Source organism: Myotis davidii, unplaced genomic scaffold (genome assembly GCF_000327345.1).
Source record: "Myotis davidii unplaced genomic scaffold, ASM32734v1 scaffold1534, whole genome shotgun sequence".
NCBI lineage: Eukaryota > Metazoa > Chordata > Mammalia > Chiroptera > Vespertilionidae > Myotis > Myotis davidii.
The window spans coordinates 1,132,342-1,146,396 of NW_006285799.1; the positions used below are offsets into that span (position 1 = coordinate 1,132,342).

General features: G+C 39.5%; 1 protein-coding gene across 4 annotated transcripts in view; it reads left to right on the top strand.

The window, feature by feature from the left end:
* Positions 1 to 13,203, top strand: part of DSE (dermatan sulfate epimerase) — a 56,850-nt gene extending 43,647 nt beyond the window's left edge. For all 4 annotated transcript variants that reach the window (XM_015559527.1, XM_006756886.2, XM_015559528.1 and 1 more), the window contains 4 exons: positions 1,408 to 1,661; positions 5,298 to 5,537; positions 8,287 to 8,494; positions 10,538 to 13,203. In XM_015559527.1, coding sequence (XP_015415013.1) covers positions 1,408 to 1,661; positions 5,298 to 5,537; positions 8,287 to 8,494; positions 10,538 to 12,302 — 2,467 coding nt within the window. In that variant the 3' untranslated portion in view covers positions 12,303 to 13,203. The remainder of the gene's footprint in view (positions 1 to 1,407; positions 1,662 to 5,297; positions 5,538 to 8,286; positions 8,495 to 10,537) is intronic.
* The last annotated feature ends 852 nt before the right edge of the window (positions 13,204 to 14,055 follow it).

Genomic DNA, 14,055 nt, shown 5'->3' on the forward strand with positions numbered 1-14,055 from the left:
AGGAAGAACACAGTCTAGAAGACGTCTCTCAGACATTTTTAAGTATTCTTAACTTGGGGTCTGTGGAGTTTGTATGGGGGAAATATTGCATCTTAATTTTTACTAACTCTAACCAAAATTTATTTCTTCCAAATCATGAATGTAGATAACCAACTACAGTACTATTGGGAGAACCTGTATCTTTGTCACAGAGAGAAATCACAGATATGTTCATATCACACACAGTTACTATAGACATCTCAAAATATTATTTGTACTCATCACTACTTATAAATTATGAGTTAAATCTTGCAGTTAAATACTGTTATTTAATAAAGAAGCACATATCACAATTTTAAAAAAAATCTGTTTTAATAATTATACTTCAAAGTAAGAGATTTCCTTGTCTCCCTACGTATTTCAGCTTAGGAATTTTCAGACATCCTGAGAAAGAGGCTAACACTTCACTAAATTGCCAAAGGAGGCTCCTGGCATAGAAACGTTAAGCTTTAGTGTAATCCCTAACTGAGAGCTTTCTTCCACCTCCCACAAGAACGGCACACTCTTCATTTGTTTTCCTCTCGTAGAGATTACTCAAGTACATCCTGAACACATGGGGAGGGTTTTCTGGGTAATTCCATAGCGTTGTGACTGTGAAAGATCTTTCTTAGCTTCCTGTTTAATGCAGGCCACACACTATTAAAATACTTGCCGAACAATGCAGCAAGTCAAGCAGAAATTTGGCTTCTTAGAAAAAATGGCAGTTTAATACTTCACAGATCAACTTTTAGGCTTCTCAGAAAGTTACTCAAAGGGCCTTAAAGGCAGTGCCATTTATTTTATGAGAAGAAGGAGATGTAGAAATAGAATCAGTTCATTTCCTTCATTTACATCATCTTTTTAGCCAGTGCCTGCATCACAGTGTTGCAGAGAGTCTGTCCTGATTGAGAGCTCATAAGCTATGGACCATGCCACCTTCACCTTGACCAGCCTGTGGGAAATAGGAAGGGATATGCATGTTTGACCGTTTTAGCGAGGCAGTCATAAGAACAGGACCTCTTATGCAGGTAGAAAGGGGAGGTGAACCCTAGTTAAATGGATATGCCAGAGAATTTTGCCTTGCTGCTACATGTTAAGTGCTTCAGATCTCTTTGGATATATTCGTCTACCTCTCAGCAAGAGGAAAAATATCAAATGTAAAAATTCCCAGCATCTTGATATTGCTGGGAACATCAAGAAAGAAACTCTGTAATTTTCACATTAAACTTTATGCTTGTCTAATGCAGAGGGAAGTTGATTCTGTGTCATTAAACCTCTTGGATTATATCTTCAGTTGTAGCCTTCAGTTCTGGGTAATAGATGCATGAAAGGTGTGATGAAAGCTGTGAGCCCTGTGGCACTCATTTGCCGGCTTCTTTTCCTTTCCAGGTTGGTGAAAGATGCTCCCTGGGATGAAGTCCCGCTCGCTCACTCCCTGGTGGGTTTTGCCACTGCCTATGACTTCTTGTACAACTACCTGAGCAAGACGCAGCAGGAGAAGTTTCTTGAAGTGATTGCCAATGCCTCGGGCTATATGTATGAAACCTCATACAGGAGAGGATGGGGATTTCAATACCTGCACAATCACCAGCCCACCAACTGCATGGCTCTGCTCACAGGAAGCCTAGTTCTGATGAACCAAGGTGCGTGTGGACACAGCTGAGGGACGCCCAGGTTGACACGAGACGTGGCTGCCATGTTGCAAGCAAGACATTTTAAATACGTTTTTATTGATTTCAGAGAAAGGAAGGGAGAGGGGAGAGAGAAACATCAGTGATGAGAGAGACTCATTGATTGGCTGTCTCCTGCAGGATCCCTACTGGGGATCGAGCCTGCAACCCAGGCATGTGCCCTGATTGAGAATTGAACTGTGAGCTCCCTGGTTCATATGTCAATGCTCGACCACTGAGCAACACCAGCCAGGCATGAGCAAAGCATTTTTTATAACTAGCCTTAGTACATGTTCATATTTGATCCTAAGTCTATGAGATGAAGTAATAACTAGGTTATCTCTTAGAGAATTGAGAGACATCTTCATTTCTGCTAGTTATATTAGCATGAAGGTTATTGAATTAGGGCTTTTTGATTGTGCTAAGCCATGTTTTTAAAATATGCTTTTATTGATTTTAGAAAGAGAGGAAGGGAGAAGAGGGAGAGAAAGAAACACTGATGTGAGAAACATCTATTAATTGTCTCCTGCATGCCCCCTACTGGGGATTGAGTTCACAGCCCTGGCATGTGCCCTGACTGGGAATCCAGCTAGTGACCCTTTGGTGCATGGGACAGTGCTCAACCAACTGAGTTACACTGGCTAGGGCCTAAGCCATATTCTTTTTATTTTATTTTTTTATTTTACTGATTTTTTACAGAAAGGAAGGGAGAGGGATAGAGAGTCAGAAACATCGATGAGAGAGAAACATCAGTAAGCTGCCTTCTGCACACTCCCCACTGGGTATGTGCCCGCAACCAAGGTACACACCCTTGACCGGAATCGAACCCGGAACCCTTGAGTCCACACGCCGACGCTCTATCCACTGAGCCAAACCGGCTAGGGCCCAAGCCATATTCTTATAGCACAGAACCAGTGGTAAATATTGATTTTTCCAGAGAATTTTGATAGTGAAGACAGCCAGCCTGAATAAATGGAGTTTTTAAAAGCTGAACAGGTGGTTTATTATTTAAAATGAATATTCCGTGCACAGATGTGTATCATTACACCAGTACTCTTATTCTCTAAAGACTTCAAACTACCAACGTGGATCATTCAGGTCAAATTTGGAAGTAACTTTTGTGGATTGTATAGCTATTTTGCCATCATGTATAACATAATTGCTAGTATTACATTTTCTTGGTTCTTATAATCCTGTCTTAATTACAACTCCTGTGGAACTTTATAAATGACTAAATAAGATTATATTTTTAAAAGCTGCTCTAAGAGCACAGTGAATTATAAGGATATTAAATATATACTTGGAGCTGGCAAGTCTCAAAGGATTTAACTCTTATATTCCCCATAAGAATATGAATTCTCACATTAACCATATAAGGTAGCAGGGATTTTTGACCCACTTCTGGTCAAACTCAAAGTTCAATCTCTTTTCACTATATTTTGTTGCCTCTCTGGGAATAAAAATTTAATTTCTAGTAATGAGGAAAGCTTAATTAAGAGGGTGAATTTTTCATGCTAGCTTCCTTTGCCCCCTACACTCACAAAAACAAAATTTAATCCCAAGGTCTGTGGCTGGCTCAGATTGGAGCAAAATTTGTGCTTCTTCCCTGGTAGGAGTTTTCATATGTATTTTTTCCTGATTAGAGTTATTTATGAGAAGACTTGGTAGAAAAAGGGTGAAATCTCTGGTTTTGCACATCTCAGTTAGGCTTGTAGTCCTCACTTTCTTGGCGTACGGGTTCCAACGTTAAGAGCTACTTTGGTCAGGCTGTTCCAATATTCCATGTTCTCCAGACCAGTCTGGAGGTACTGACTGAGGTAGCTTAAAGCACACCGTAGTTACATTAGATTCACATAAAATCTCCAAAGAGGAAGAATTAGAATTTTCTGTCTATTCTGCTAACCCTATCTAAGTCTTGGTGCACAGAAACCACAGGACCACATGTAAGCAGTTTACAAATCAAGAGGAAAGAAGAGAGATGTGAAATGTTCAAACGATTACTCAATAGTTATAATAGCACCAGTGAATTAAATAAGAGGTAGCGTGAAGTTATGGTTACATATCATCAAGTGTATTACATTTGCATTCAAAAGAACAATATTCTTTAAGTGAGCTTGAGAAGGTTCATGGAACTTTAAAGGATATTTAGGATTTGGTAAATGAAAATGATGACGAACATTCTAGCTAAGGTATGTGGATGGTGGAAACAGCATTAATCACAGCAATGGTACGTCATATGACAGATTTGAAGTTTGCAAAATATGTTGGGGGACATTGCCTCATATCTCCTGAACAGGGTTTTTATAAAGAAAATCAGATTATCTGATTCCTGGGAGCAGTGAGCATCAGTCGCCTTGGTGTCTGGTTGCAGATGGAGGCTACAGACAGGGAAAAGATGAAGGTGATTGAAATTTTAAACCCTAACGGTTAGAGAACAGAAACTGAAAAGTACCCAGAAGATTGGCATGCCAGGTGTGGAGCTGGGTGGGAGACAGATCCAGGGTACAATTAACAGTCACCTCTGACCAGCGAGCCTGAGAACAGTGTTTACACATGAGGTAGGAGCGAGGACTTACTTAGCGTGGGTCTTGGATTTAGGCTGGGAACTGTGGTCCTGGGCCTCTGGAAGCCCCCACACCCAGCACACTAGTAGCCATGACCGAGTGCTCAGCACTGACGCCACACACACGTCTGTGGGAGTGAAGCAGTAAGACTCCACCCGCATTAGGAGGCAGGGAGCTTAATTTTATCCTCAGGGGTTGTGTGTTTTAAATACAAGACAACAAACCTTAAATCTCAAGACTTGGGCTCAGATCAAAGTTCTGTTCATTTTCAGTCATGTGTCCGAGGTCTTGAACAAGTCAACCTTTCTGTAACTGCGGAGTAATAATGCATCATTGAGCTATTAAAAGGATTAAGTAGGATTATGTTCAGTGCTGTGTCAATTACAAATGTTATAAAAATGTGGGGAGTTGTTATTGTTACTTAAATGCTAGTCTCGCAAGAATTATAGAAAGCTAGCATTTATGTTGTAAGGATTTTGAAAAAGTTTTTAGACCTTTAATTTTCATTTGGGGAGATTGAAGAATGTGACAGGTTGAAGAAGTGCTTGAACAAAACCACGTAGCTCATTTTTGGCAGATTCTGGACTCCCAGCTGATGTTTTTGGCCCTTTAAGTTGCCACTTCAATCTAAAAGCATAAAAGAATGTGAGAAATTGTTGTCTGAGGATAGAACAAATTGAAGACTGCCCATTTAGCCTTTATAGTATTTGTAATTAAAAGTCTTAATATACAGCATAAGGTTATGTGCAATTTGTGATCTTAGATGTGATGTGGTTTCAATTTATTAAAGATTGGAAAATGACTGATGTTCACTTAAAGGTTTATCTTCATTTAATTAATAAATGACCTGTCTTCAGGACCTTCTTAACTTACATCCTATACCCATCACAATCCCAGGATGTTCTAACGTCGATAAGTGGGAGTTTTACAAAATGTAATTTGTATTATAAAGGAGTCAGATAACTCAGAGGGCTTTATTTGGCCACATTTTTGTTTATGTTTGTTACAGCCTTAGTCATCGTTTCCGCGTGTTTTCATCCTCCAGGGTACCTTCAAGAAGCCTACTTATGGACCAAACAAGTTCTGACCATCATGGAGAAGTCTCTGGTCTTGCTCCGAGAGGTGACCGACGGCTCCCTCTATGAAGGGGTCGCGTACGGCAGCTACACCACTAGGTCACTCTTCCAGTACATGTTCCTCGTGCAGAGGCACTTCGACATCAACCACTTCGGTCACCCGTGGCTTAAGCAACACTTTGCTTTTATGTATAGAACCATCCTGCCAGGTATAGTGAGGAATCGCAAGTGGGTCAACGTTAACTATTGTCATTTTTCCTGATTATGAAAATGGGCCAGAGAAATGTGGGGTTTGAGCCATATTGCAATTAGAGGGATTTAAAAAAAAAATCAAAATAGAATTCAATGTAAGAGTTACATAGCCAGAACACCTCGGGAGTTAACGGAAGGATTTGTGATTTAGGTATTGTAAAGCTTGGAGCATGGCGGATCAAGTAGAATTTGTAGCCACCACAGAACTTTTATTTTTATATGTGTAAACCATGCATACATATACAAAAATCACTTTCATGATTCAAAACAGAATATAAACATTTATGATTATATGTTCATTTTCCTTTATATGTGATCCCCGATCAATCCTATTTTGGTTTTTAGTTCATAATTTTTTCTTCCAAACTATATAGACATGATTCAAAATGAAATATTACACCTACGTATTTAAGTTGGGGCTTTAGTATTTTCTTTAAGTTTTTTAATGAAATAAATAGTATAAAATATAGGAATATAGCCAAAAAGTGAATTTCTATAAAACTAATCTCTTGTTGCTGTGTAGCTTAGTCTTCTAAGAGAACTGACTCAAAAAAAAAGTAATATATATGATTTAAGAACTGATTTATTTCTAAGAGAGCCTTGTAACTCTTCTTATTTCTAAACAGGACTTAAAAAAATTTTAGGAGGTAGTTTTTAATCAAGATGGTTTCCCCTCCTCCCTCCAGTGAAATTAAGTTTTCAGATGATGATTCTAGAATTATAGTAAAAAAATCAGTATTTAAATCTTTTTTGCTGTGGTTGTATACACGTGGATTGGATAGAATCTCCATTATTGGGTTAGTTTCTCAAAAATAATACAGAGCAAAAGAACCATATTAAAATTTAGTTTAGACTTACATTCAAAACTCTGTTTTGTTTTTTTATCTATGAAGACGATATGGTTTTTTTATTTTGATAATATGATGAATCACACTGATTAATTTTTTAAATGTTAAACTAACCTGATATAAGTCCTACTTGGTTCTAATATATTATTATTTTTTAAAAAAGACAAAACAAAACAAAACTCTGTTTTATTGCTTATTCTTAGACATACCAGAGCAACCTGTTTTATAGTTTATGTTGATAACCAAAGGCCTTTAATGGTCTCAGTGTTCTGTAATTTGAGCTGAGATCTAACGGGTGACAGGGAGCACCTGGAGGAGAGAGGGCAGGACACGGCCCCGGGGGGGTCCCTGAGGGCGGGCAGGGCAACGGCTGCCTGGGGGCTCCCGTAAGAAAGCCCTGATATAAGTCCTAGAGACTAGTAATATATTATTATTTTTTAAAAAAGACAAAACAAAACAAAACTCTGTTTTATTGCTTATTCTTAGACATACCAGAGCAACCTGTTTTATAGTTTATGTTGATAACCAAAGGCCTTTAATGGTCTCAGTGTTCTGTAATTTGAGCTGAGATCTAACAGCCAACCGCAGCAGGGCTGGGGTCCGCTGTGAGCTGTTTACGTAGCTGCTGCTTAAGCTGGAAAAGACAGCATGAACACCTCTAAGAAGAGGATTCAAGTATTTGTGTCCATTAACTAACTCAACAAACCTTTCTTGGACACCTATGTGGTGGGCAGGAGACTCAAAGAGGAATAAAACATATTGTCTGCTTTCAAAAGATGCAGAAAATCACTTTTTATAATAAGACTTACTTAGAAAAGCAATTACTAGACCAGGGGTCCTCAAACTACGGCCCGCGGGCCACATGCAAATACAAATATTGTATTTGTTCCCGTTTTGTTTTTTTACTTCAAAATAAGATACGTGCAGTGTGCATAGGAATTTGTTCATAGTTTTTTTTTAAACTATAGTCCGGCCCTCCAATGGTCTGAGGGACAGTGAACTGGCCCCCTGTTTAAAAAGTTTGAGGACCCCTGTACTAAACTGTTAGAAGCAAAAATATTAGCTGTAAATTATGGAAATGCAGTCATGGTTACATTTGGAAGGGATTCTGTGTTAAGTCAATCTGTTTCAACCTTCCTCTTTTTTCTCTCCAGCGGCTATTCTAGTGACTAGTGCTGTCTGACCTGGCGTTTTCTCCCATTCTTCTTCTTTAAGAATGTCTGGAGCATATCCTGTCTTCCCTGCTTTTATTTTTCTGACCCATTTCAGTATGATATTTGCATTTCCCCTCTTTCCTTTAACGTCCAACAATACACACTGGCAGGATCTCTATGGGAACTGTTAGGTTTTCTTCCTGTGGAAACTCAGTTTCTCGTCTGCACCTTTTAACTTCCGCTTGATTGGAGGGCACACTGAGGCATTTGTGTTACTGTTTTGGCGTAGGATGTGGGTTGAGTTGGTAGGAGAGCTATTGCTCATTTGAGGTCCAGGAGCTCACCATGCTCAAGAGGATAGATAGTGCCTGTATCTGTGCAAACATAACTGCACATAGCATGGGCCCCGGAAACCCAGGAAGGTGGGCAGTGTACGTCATTAGTCGTCGTGGCATCTTCATCACCAATGACAAGTTGCCACACAACAAAGACAAACTTGCACACAAGATTTGTGGAGGACCTTCAGCGGGGTTCTGATTAATTGGTCCGGGGTGGAGTGTGGGCATTGTGGTTTCATTTGTCATTTTTATCCAAGATGCACACTTGATTCTAATTTGCAGGCAGGATTGAAAATCATTGTTTAGGCCTTTATGGGGATATGCAGTTTCAAACTTACCTTAGTTCTGTAAAACTTCTTTCCCCAGGATTTCAGAGGACTGTGGCCATTGCAGACTCAAATTACAACTGGTTTTATGGTCCAGAGAGCCAGCTAGTGTTCCTGGATAAGTTTGTCATGCGTAACGGCAGTGGTAACTGGCTGGCTGACCAAATCAGGAAGAACCGCGTCGTGGAAGGCCCAGGGACCCCCTCCAAAGGACAGCGCTGGTGTACTCTCCACACGGAATTCCTCTGGTAGGACACGTTGTGTGGGCTTTGCAAAGAAATTGTACCCAGGGGTACAGGTGTGCTAGTTTTTTGCCTTAAAAAACAACAACAACAAACTAATCTAAAGCTTTAGTACTTGCAAATTCAATTCCTATCACAGTGTTTGAAACTCTCCTAGAAACATTTCCTGACATTTAAATCTAATTACCGTTTGCAGTTTGATTTTCGTATGTTAGAGATGTCCTAGGCTCGAACTATTTTACAGATATGCCTGTTTTGATTTACATCATTTTTGAAATTGTATAAAGAGAAAACCATCAACTTAATTTAGACTGGGTTCTTCTGATAATCACACCCCAAATAATTTGTTTTGTTTTGGTAAATGAAGCATTATAATCTGCTAATAGCAAAGCTGTTACTAAATTTTCAAAACTATTTAGAAGTGTTTGACAGTTTTTGACAGTTTCACTTTGATAATAAAAGAACCATGTAATTTTTATTTTTGGCCTTAATCTTTTAAACCAGAAAGAGAACCTGTGTCTCCTTTTTAAAGTCCTGCCAAATATATTACTGGCATCCAATAAATGAAGATAAAAATTACAGGGAACTAGTTGATAATTAATCTCTTATGTCTTTTCAAGCTTTTGACACTTACACTTGCATTCAACTCTAAAATAAGCTTCTGTGGTGTGATTGTTTCCCTTCATTATCTTTTAAATTTTAAACAGTTAACAGGAAAATAACACTAGAAAAGAGATAATTGTCTCTAGTTTAACCAGCATTTTTAAAAACTGTATTCACAGGTGAATTAAATATATTAATATGCAACCATTCTTGACGCCTTTTAGGGAGATAAAGTCATTATTTAATTGTGTTTTCACTTAAGCAACCGAAAGAGTTCTATAAAGCTGACTATAAAGCTAACTTAGATTAATGCTAAGTCTGACTTGGTTCAAAATCTGCCTGGTAGGAGTATGCCAACTGGCCAAAAACTGAAAGAAGGATGGAAAGTTCAGCTTGTGTCTGTATTTGGTAAATCACACAAGGAAGCCAACTTTATTATACCAGGCCTGGGGAGAGACACGTTTTCTGATGTTCTGAAACTGAGACTCTAGAACAACAGGTGAAACAGCCACAAACACCAATAAGATTAACTCTGCCATGCTCGATTGATTCACTGTAGAACAAATTCTCTACGAGCTAATGACACAGGTCTGCTTTTTTGCCCTTGAGCAAGAAATTATATGAACCTATCAAGGCTGTTATTTCAAATCATCAAAAGCAAACAATCATGTTTATTATTTTTGTGGCCTTTCTGAATCAAAAACCTGTGTTCTTAAATCACTTGGAAGTTTAATGTTAATTTTTTATTACTTGATAAAAAACAATTATCCTAAATAACAGGTCATTTATTGTCCAAAATGCATGACATCATCTGTAGATTAAAACAAAAGCTTTAGATCTGGGCTAGGCAGTGGTAGCCACAGTTAGAAATCCTCAGTATTCATAGTTTCCTGAATTTCATCTATTTATATTCTTAGATGTGGTATTCACAGAAAATTGTATCTAATATGTGACGTTTAACTCCATTTAAATTAAATTTTGGAGGGTAAAAAGTACTCTGCCAAACTTTAATAATACTATTTATTGTAGAAAAATATTTCATTGCAGCTCAAGGCATGTTAGGTTCTAGATCGAAACACAGGGTTCCCTAGAATGGGAGCCCCTCAAGCTAGAGGTTTGGGTAAAGTACTTAATTTGCTGATCCATGAGTCCCAGTCATTTGAATGGCAGCTCTGACATGGTTCAGTGAAGAAGGTTCATACAGTCATTAGCAGCAGTAATCATTTCAGGCTCAGATCCGAGGATCGCATGTTGTAAAGATATTCTCCTCTCCCTTCACCAAGGGTGTTAGTTCCCCTGCACAGTGTGACCATCCACAGGCATTCTCAGAACTGTCCCTACTACAGTCTGCACTGCCAGCGCTCTGGGTAGCATCGGTGTGTTCTGATGTGTTATTTACACTTCCACCAGAAAACCAATTAAGTTTTTTAACATGAATTCTTTTAGGTATGATGCCAGCTTGAAATCTGTCCCTCCTCCAGATTTTGGCACCCCTACATTGCATTATTTTGAAGACTGGGGCGTTGTGACTTACGGAAGTGCACTGCCTGCGGAACTCAATAGGTCTTTTCTTTCCTTCAAGTCAGGAAAACTTGGGGGCCGTGCAATATATGACATTGTCCACAGAAACAAATACAAAGACTGGATCAAAGGATGGAGAAATTTCAATGCAGGGCATGAGCATCCTGATCAGAACTCGTTTACTTTTGCTCCCAATGGTGTGCCTTTCATCACAGAGGCTCTCTACGGGCCCAAGTATACCTTTTTCAACAACGTCTTGATGTTTTCCCCAGCTGTGTCCAAGAGCTGCTTTTCGCCCTGGGAAGGTCAGGTCACCGAAGACTGTTCATCCAAGTGGTCTAAATACAAGCATGACCTGGCAGCCAGCTGCCAAGGGAGGGTGGTCGCCGCAGTGGAGAGAAATGGAGTGGTTTTCATTCGAGGAGAAGGTGTGGGAGCTTACAACCCCCAGCTCAGTCTGAAGAACATTCAGAGGAATTTGATCCTCCTGCATCCACAGCTGCTCCTCCTGGTGGATGAAGTCCATCTGGGAGAGGAGAGCCTCTTGGAGACGGCAACGAGCTTCTTCCACAACGTGGACTTCCCTTTTGAGGAGACAGTGGTGGATGGCGTCCATGGGGCTTTCATCCGGCAGCGAGATGGGCTCTATAAAATGTACTGGATGGATGATACCGGCTACAGTGAGAAAGCAACTTTTGCTTCCGTGACCTACCCTCGGGGCTATCCCTACAACGGGACAAACTATGTGAATGTCACCATGCACCTCCGAAGTCCCATCACCAGGGCAGCTTACCTCTTCATCGGGCCATCCGTGGATGTCCAGAGCTTCAGCATCCACGGAGACCCCCAGCAGCTGGATGTGTTCATAGCCACCAGGGAACACGCCTATGCTGTTTACCTGTGGACAGATGAGGACCCAGGCCAGTCTGCCTTTGCACAGGTCATCGCCGATCGTCAGAAAATCCTGTTTGAGCGGAGTTCAGCCATCAAGAGCACCGCTGTCCCGGAGGTGAAGGACTACGCTGCCATCGTGGAGCGGAGCCTGCAGCACTTTAAGCCAGTGTTCCAGCTGCTGGAGAAGCAGATCCTGTCCCGAGTCCGCAACACGGCCAGCTTCAGGAAGACCGCCGAGCGCCTGCTGCGGTTTTCGGACAAGAGGCAGACTGAGGAGGCCATCGACAGGATCTTTGCCATATCCCAGCAGCAGCAGCAGCAGCAGCAGCGCAAGTCCATCAAAAACCGAAGGGTAGGCAAGCGCTATAAATTTGTGGATGCCGTCCCCGATATTTTTGCACAGATTGAAGTCAATGAGAAAAAGATTCGGCAGAAAGCCCAGATTCTGGCACAGAAAGAACAGCCCATAGATGAAGATGAAGAGATGAAAGACCTTTTAGATTTTGCAGATGTGACGTATGAGAAACACAAGAACGAGGGCCTGATGAAAGGCCGGTTTGGACCGGCGCGGATGGTGACGACTATGCACAGCAAAGCCCCGTCGCTGTCTGCTTCTTACACCAGGCTCTTCCTGATTCTGAACATTGTTATTTTCTTCGTCATGTTGGCCATGCAGCTGACTTATTTCCAGAGGGCCCAGAGCCTACACGGCCGAAGATGTCTGTATGCAGTCCTCCTGGTAGATAGTTGTATTTTATTATGGCTGTATTCTTCTTGTTCCCAGTCACAGTGTTAGCACTGAAGCTGTCAATCGCTCAATTATTTGTGGTCACAAATCTATGCAAAAAAAAAATCGCCCTAGTTATTGGATTTTTTTTCTCAGATTCATTTTCACAAATGAAGGGGAAGATATCTTCACACAAGAAAGCAAGGACATGGGGAAATCAGAATTGAAGTAGGTAAAGAATCTGTCAAAGGAATAAAAGTAGTTTGGATGTCCCATGATGTTTCTGGAAGTGTTTGGCTTGACTAATTTAGTGGTCCATATAATACTACCCTTAGAAGAAACACAAAGTCTGGTTTTAAGTAAGTTTTAAGAAACAAAAAAGACAGAATTGGATTTTATTAATCTTAATTTAATTCTATGAGCAATCTTCAGATACTATTTTATGAAAAGCCTGAAGCACACCATTCTGAGAAATACAGACTTTTTAAAAATGGTGTAGCCATGTTAAAAAAAATAAATGTTGCGAAGTCCTGGTATGCCGGTGCCATCTTCCTGGGAGAGTAGTTCCTTAGGTAAGTGAATAAGAGCACTTGTGTATTGAATTACTATTCAGATAACATGGTAAAGTGATGGCAGAAAATCATTAAAAAGTTAAGATATATTTCCAGTATGAATGACTGTTTGCTTAATGATGTCCATTTCTGCACACACATAACTGATTGCTTTTATGCATACATTGGTTATTCAAATAAGATAATTCCAGATAACTTGATTTCCTATTTTTTTTTATATGGAAACTTGCTGTGGACCTAGTGACTAAACTTTAAAATAAAATATTTTATATCCTTAATGTTAATTTCAATACCAAAGAAGATGGGGAAGCTAAAATTTGGATATGATTCTCATGTTTTTTAATAGAAATTTTTCTTTAAATTTATTTTGTTTAATAAACATCGTAATTGTGATTTTTTCAGTCGTGTCTGTCTTCTTTGTTCCATTATATTTAGCAGCAATTTTGAAAACTTTGAAGAGAAATGTTTATTTGGGCATGCATTAATTAAACTTATAAAGTAGTATTTGAATTGAAGGAAGTAATTTCTCTGCTTATTTGCCTTTCTGTTGTTTAAACAGTTTAAATATTTCAAACAAAAGCCAACCTCTGATATTTGAGTAATGCCATACTTTTAAAAGCATAAAGTTTTCTTATTTATTTGCAATCAAGTCCTCAGGAGGTTAACAGCAGCACAGAGTACACTACTGGAAACATATTCCACAGTTTATACTTTGGCATAAGAAAATGATACACTTAAAAGGAACTGAAGAGTAAATTAATTATCTTACATTCAGCATAGTTGAGTCTTCTCCATTTCTCCCCTGAAAATATGTTTGGCTCACATTTTACAGTAAGGTCACATTCACTGATTTGTGCGTCTGAAGTCATAATGGTGATCTTTTCCTTTTACGTCGCTTTTTTTTTTTTTTCGTGGAAATATGATTGTGTAACAGAAAACAAGAACACAGAGAAACACTTTAGGAGCACCTTTTTCGCGGTTCTAATTTTGAACCTTCTTACATAAATGAAACCCAAGTTTGACTTTTAACTGTGCTTCACTCATTATACTTGGAATCTAGAACATGACTTATGGGGAAGTATTTTTTATTTTCTTTCATGGAAAAGGCCTCCAGGGAGGATGTCATTACACACTGCTTAAAAGAATAATGTTTTCAAAAGAAGAATGCTTCCGTTTGTCCCGCATGGATGCTATTCCTGGGATTTAAACTTGCTTTATGTGACAGATTCTCCGTTTACTTAACCCCATTC